This window comes from Anser cygnoides, chromosome 1 (assembly GCF_040182565.1).
Source record: "Anser cygnoides isolate HZ-2024a breed goose chromosome 1, Taihu_goose_T2T_genome, whole genome shotgun sequence".
NCBI lineage: Eukaryota > Metazoa > Chordata > Aves > Anseriformes > Anatidae > Anser > Anser cygnoides.
In genome coordinates, this window is record NC_089873.1 from 182,815,956 (window position 1) to 182,822,665 (window position 6,710).

General features: G+C 41.6%; 1 protein-coding gene across 1 annotated transcript in view; it reads right to left on the reverse strand.

The window, feature by feature from the left end:
* LOC106035040 (RCC1 and BTB domain-containing protein 2) overlaps nucleotides 1-5,464 on the reverse strand; it is a 36,275-nt gene extending 30,811 nt beyond the window's left edge. Inside the window, exon 1 of the mRNA XM_013179559.3 lies at nucleotides 4,946-5,464. Coding sequence (XP_013035013.3) covers nucleotides 4,946-5,394 — 449 coding nt within the window. The 5' untranslated portion in view covers nucleotides 5,395-5,464. The remainder of the gene's footprint in view (nucleotides 1-4,945) is intronic.
* Nucleotides 5,465-6,710: the final 1,246 nt, after the last annotated feature.

Consider the following 6,710-nt stretch of genomic DNA (forward strand, 5'->3'; position numbering starts at 1 on the left):
TTAAAATGACCTAAAATAAGACAGCCTTATTGTCTCACTCTACAGAACCAAAACTTCAGCCAAAAAACATCTAGTCAGATGCTATCTCTCTTTTTAGCACGATAACCAGTTCTGCCTGTTGGCTCCAGGAAGAGACATCCAGTATGACCCCACTGAAATTATCAGAGGTTCATTGAATAGTTTGGGTTGGAAGGGACCTGAAAGACCACCCAGTCCCACCCCCCTGCCATGGGCAGGGACACCTCCCACCAGACCAGGTTGCCCAAAGCCCCATCCAGCCTGGGCTTGAACACCTCCAGGGATGGGGCAGCCACAGCTTCTCTGGGCAGCCTGTGCCAGTGCCTCACCACCCTCCGAGTCAAGAATTTCTTCCAAATATCTAATCTAAACCTCCCGTCTTCTAGTTTAAAGCCATTCCCCCTCGTCCTATCACTCCACTCCCTGACAAAGAGTCCCTCCCCAGCTTTCCTGTAGGCCCCCTTTAGGTACTGGAAGGCCGCTATAGGGTCTCCCCGAAGCCTTCTCTTCTCCAGGCTGAACAACCCCCAACTCTCTCAGCCTTTCTCCAGCCCTCTGGTCTCGTTTGAATAGGTTCATGTCCTTCTTACATTGGAGCCCCATTTACATGCAGAATGATTTATTGGAGCTAGATGCTTGAAATCTATACGCGAAGGCTTTTTTTTTCTTTCCCAGTAATTTCATCATCCCAAAATAAATTAATTGAGATAAATGAAAGCAGTGCAGGATAAGATACAAACAACATACAACAAGGGAACACGGACATACCAAAGCAAGGAAGTTAGTGGGAATACTGTTTTATAACCCATGCTCAGCACTGCCCTTCAATTCAGCTTTAGTACCGTGGTGGTAAAGAACAAATATATCAGGGAAGAATGTTTTGAAATAAGTGAGAAGGCAGGAAAGAAAACAGATGACATGACCTTTCAACTCTTTGATGGTTTAAAAATAAGTGTCAGGATCTGGTGCGAAATTTCTGCCCTAAGTGACAAAATTGCTCTGAAACTCATATGAAGACTCCTGGGACACCTTCCCCTCACCTCAAAAACAAAACAAAACAAACAAACAAACAAAAAAAACAAAACACCCCAAACCTTGGAGCTTTTGGTTAGGAAGAAAATCTGATTAATTTGATTTTTGTAAAATTCAATAGGACTTTTGTAAGTCCTATAGAAAACAGATGGTAAGACACACTGCCCATATTAAGCTTCTTTATTTCTTCCATCCCTATTCTATTTTTCCCCCCTTAGAACTGTTGTCTCTCATCGTCATTGATGTAGAATGGTGTATTGTTTACCAGGGAGCAGCAAGAGTGGAACTGACTGGAAAAATGCATCGTCATCTACCAGAGGGAAAACGCTTAAAGCAGAAGAAACAAATCTCAAATTCTTTTCTCCATTCCACAAACCCTCCAGTCACCCTGAAAAAATAATTTGAAAGCTTTGGGCATCCATCTACTTGACTGGAAAAAAAATTAAGATTTGAATGAAACAACTAAAAACTATTAAGGAACAGAAAATATATAACAAACAAAAAGCAGAAGTACAAAGATTAGAAAATAGTCTTCAGCAAATCTATGTTGAAATCTCAAGGTTGGCAGCTAAAAAAGCCTGATTAAAAGGTGTTGATCACAAAATATTTTTAAATTATTTTCACTCTTTTATATAAGAGCAAAAATACCTTTTGAAGGCAATCAAATGTTTCAGATAATGGAAAATGAATGCACAAACTACCTTCAATGCTGAAAACCATGATAGGAGCATGCTAGAGTCATTTTCACATAATTAGTGGTTTACTTTTGCATTAAAAGAAAAAAATATATAATGAGCATTATCTCCAGATCTTCAGGTATATTAAAATAATCAAACAATTTGTTAGACAGTTTCTTGGGGACAGGATGTTATTCCTGTATCTAAATTTAATATAATCTAAATCTAACCTGAGATGCCAAAGAAAAATATTTGCTTTTTTAATATGGCCGATTCCAGATTTTCAGAAAACTAACATGAAAAGCTCTTTCTCTTTGCCAAATTTCTAGCCAAACTCTGAACACTCTTCAGTTCCTGTAATCCATACAGAGACAAACCTAATAAAATATTAACAATGGATGCAATTATTAGCTCTTGTCCATTTAAAATACTGCATTTAATTTACCATATTACCGTTTTGGTAGAATTGAAACTTATATTGATTTTTCATTTTGACTTGAGAGTTCAAGGAACCAGCTTCAGGGAAATGAAAGTATTCTGAAGATTTGGTTTTAAAATACCTTTATTAAAAATATCAACCACGTAGCATAGCAAATGAATGCAAAATAATGCAATAAAATATGTGAAAGAAATAGAGAGCATTTCTTTTTACAACCTTAATGAATCTTAGTTCAGAAAATGTTTAAGGTTTAAGAATTTAAGAAATACTAACAGTTCATCAAGCTTATCAGGATAAACAATGTATAATGCAGACGTTAAGATGCATTGCAACTACAAGTGGGAGCCTGATGACACCAGTTCAATGCCATAGGAACAGTATGTCAAGCAAGGGTCTTTATTTTATCATGTAATCATAAATATGTCATTACATTAATACAAAACCAGCAAGCAAATGCACTTACTTCGTTATGCCTCCTCTAATGGGATTTCACCTAGCCGAAATTGTTATTAGCCAGACGTTACCTGATTCAGCCAAATTTTGAGCCATGTATCAGGTCTAGCTGTTGGATCTTTGACCTCACATCCTGCTCAATCTGTTGAAGAGGAAAGCTCCTATAGTTCTAACCTCCAACCAGTTCCTTACGTGTCCAAGGAAGGGCCTTCTATGCCTTCTAGCCCCATTTAAGCTAAAAGCTTTAATTTATAAAAGGTACCTTCTAAAACATTCTATGCCTTAATTAAAACAACAACAAAAACAAAATAAATAAACAAGCCCATAAGCATTATTAAACCACATCTGGCTCTCTTTTCTACATTCATTGTTAGATTTAGCACAGTCTTTCTGCACACTGGGTCACCAAGAGTGGATTTTTTTCAAGACTATGTCTAACAGGACCACAGCATGAACTGCTGGCTGTACTTAGACCTCCCTGTAACACTGGGTACTTGCAAGAGTGTTTCCCATGAACCCAGCACAAAAGGCCAGGCAGGGCTGAAGGACGGTGCAATATGCATCTACCATGTAAATATAAACGTATCATCTAAAATAGATATACAAATAATGGATATTCTATACCTGGATCTAAGAATTCAGATTGTTTAAACTTTGATAGTTATAGCTGTCTGCATAAAAAAAGATATATTTTACAGAAGGGAGAGAGACAACAGTAAATAGAATTTGCACGTGAAAAAAAATTTAGCAGTATTTCTCGGTGAGTAAATGACTCTAACTGTCCAGTTGGGTATTTCTTTAAGAGTCTTCTGAAATTGTAAGTGACCAACAAAAATGGCAAGAGTATAGGATTAGACATAGCAGATAGAAGTTTCCCAGCTCTTAAAAACTAATCCAGAGACAAAATATTGTTCCTTAATGTGTTTAAGCATCTAATATTAAATCTACTTGCTGCAATAGTCTCCAAACTGTAAGACATCTCATGCAATGTGAGGCCAAGGTTATTTTATTTCAACTTTATCACCTAGAGGTCTTACATCTATTTTCATTTTTACTTAGATGATTACACAAGCTTTAAAAACACTCACCTATAACTAACTCAGACTAACTTTGGACAATTTTCACTTCATCACTACACTTTATTTCCTGCAGCTTTCTTTGCTTATCCGTCCTTTTTCTACTCTTTATTCCAAAACATTCTTTTTGAGATCAGTAACAGTTTGGCAGACCTTTTTTCTTTTTTGGATATTAATTCCAAACAAACTTTACCTTTGGCATAAAACAAGTTCATACCTTCTTTACTTTCAGGGCCCTCAGGACTCAGTGCAACTGACATCACGAATTAAGCCTCTTGATTTTCAAAGTTGGCCCTCCCAAGATCATGAATTTCAACCTTTGTTTAGGCCTGTGTTGTATGTCAACAATCAAACTACAAATGTGATTCTGGATTGAAAGCTCTTCCCAGAAATTTTCACACTGAGAACCGGGCAATTCAGTGCCTGTTCAGCAAGCTTCGAGCAGTTCTGTGTAAGAAGCGGACTGCTGTATTTCCTTCCAAATGATGATGTTAACAAGCCCACCTATGATAAAATTCCTGATATTTTCTCTCAGTAAGCACTATCCTCATCGAAATCCAGCTTTTCTGGTCTATAGCAGACACCATCAAAAGATCCTATATTCTTTTCCCCATCAAAGCAATGATAAGCTTGATTATTTTTTATCCACACAGCCTTTTCCTGTTGCTTTACTGCCCATCACATCATTACCACCAAGTGTCACTCTGTCACGTTTATTTCTCCCCAACCCCACATGCAGCAGGGTCATTATTTCTCCACTTTCCCCTTACCCGTGCCTCCTTTCACACCCTCCACCATTACTTCACCCCCAAACCAACCACCAGTTCACCCCAGCGGGTCACAACGATGCACAAAAACCATCCGTAAACAGACTTTATTCAGTTTGCAACCACACCGCGATCCCCGTGCTAACTGCACCCTCTTATTTTTATTCAACAACACGAGAAACCCAATCTCTAGAAGGAACCACAATGGAATTTCGCCCGGGAAAGCCCACGACGCCCCCTCAGCGGGCAGCCCCAAGATGCCGGCCGGGCGGCGCGGGGCGGGAGGCGCAGCGCCCGCCCTTTCCGTCCCACCCTCCCCCGCCATGCCCGGCGGCGGCGGCTGGCGCGGGGCGGGGCGGGGCGGGCGGCGGCCGTTGGGGCGCCGCGTACCGGTCCCAACCGCCGCTCCCCTCAGCGGGGCGGCTCTGCCCGGGGGACGGGGAGGGAAGGGCGGCGGCGGGCTGCTTGCTCCGTATAGCTTACCTTCCCCGCAGGCGGCGGCTCCTCCTCCTCTTCCTCCTCCTCCTCCCTGCAGTGGGGCTGGGGAGGGTGCAGCCGCTGTCAGGCGCCTCCTCAGCCGCCAGGAGGGGGAGGGAAGGGAGGTAGCGCCTCCCCGGGATCCTCCTACCGCAGCCGGAGCGGGCAGCCGAGCCAGGCTTAGCTGGGGCGGCCCCTCGGGGCTGGGAGTGCGGCTGCCGCCGAGCTGAGGCGAGGAGAGGCTGAGAAAACACACCCCATCTCTTCTCTGAGGCGCATCGCTTTTGGTGATGTGGGCGCCTTGAGAAGAGCTGGGTGCTCGAAGCAAGCACGGCACTGAGGGAGAGCGCACAGAAACACCTTTCCTCCAGCTGTTGCCTCGGCCTAAGTGCAGTTGACAACGTCACGTAGTGAGAGACATGTTCAGGGATGGTTATTATGAGAACACCAAGCATTGTGTACTATTTGTATGTGCAATAAATTGTTAAAATTATTTTTCCAAGAGAAATGAAGGGACGTAACTATTTTTCTATTTCTCTTACAATATGTGTTTAAAGTTTATCTCTCCCTTAACAGGATAGCCTAAATGTTTTCTGAAGGTAGCATCCATGTTTTTATTGGTCATATCTCCTACCTTCAGTTTGATATACCCTGCTTCCTTGCTGTGGTATGTTCAGAGACCTTTGCTGTTTTATACAATAACATTGTTAGATTTTTCTTGTGGGAACCTTATTCAGAAGAAGAAAGAAATGTGGCGTAGGAGCTAGCGCTCTGACAAAAATGAAACTCCTTTATCACCTGGGGAAGGTCTCAGTTTTTTTTTTTTTTCAGTCACGATAATCACAATTCATAATATAATCACAATTGATAATCACAATCACAGATCAATAGGCAATTTTCAAAAAATGAGGCTTGTGTAAGTATGTAAAACAGCCGAACCTGTCTCTGCAGTTACCGAAGGAGCAGAGACTCCATTCTCCATGCTTGCTATGCTGTGTGATGGTCTCATGTGATGTGCTTCACGTGCCTTGCCTCCAGTCCTTCATACGTAATACGGGAAGCGCCCGTACCACCGCAGGGTCTACCAGTGCTCTTCCCTAATGTGCTCCCCTAATGCATGTGTGTTGTCTGTCCCTAACTGCAGTGCTCTGTGGAGTATCCATCTCTTTTTAGTTTGTCAACTGGAAGTAAATATACTACACATCAAAATACGTTCAGTGTTCCCAATGCGTTTTAATCTGCAAAGGGTCTCTGTTTTCTGCGTTGCTGGCTCAGTCAGCGCTTTGCTGGCTCAGTCACTGTGGTTCTTCCAAGATAATTGGAAGTGTTTTTCCCTAGGAATGTTTTCTTCATTCGAATGAGATATCAGTAATGATTTGTGTAGAGTGTCAGCGGATTTTGGGGGTGTTGGACTCAATGACGACAGTAATGTGTTGCCCCATAGTTTTGTTCTCTCTTTATGTAGAATAAAATGATCACAGTAAAACACAATACAATTTATTGTCTGTTGCCATGTTCATTTCCCAGTTTCCTGTTTTCCTGAATCCATTTCAGGGGAAAAAGGTTGCCGGAACTCAGATGCATGTGTAAATGTAAAAATATACCTGATAATGTCAAGTCTAGCAGACAATGGTAGCAAGCTATTCATTTTCAGATTGGCAGAAAGACAAACATTTTTAGTAGAAGCAATTGTTCCCTAAAACAAGTTTAATTTTGGGCTGCGAGCTGTTTATTGATTCTTCGGTGTACGTTGTAAAACAACATTGGATAT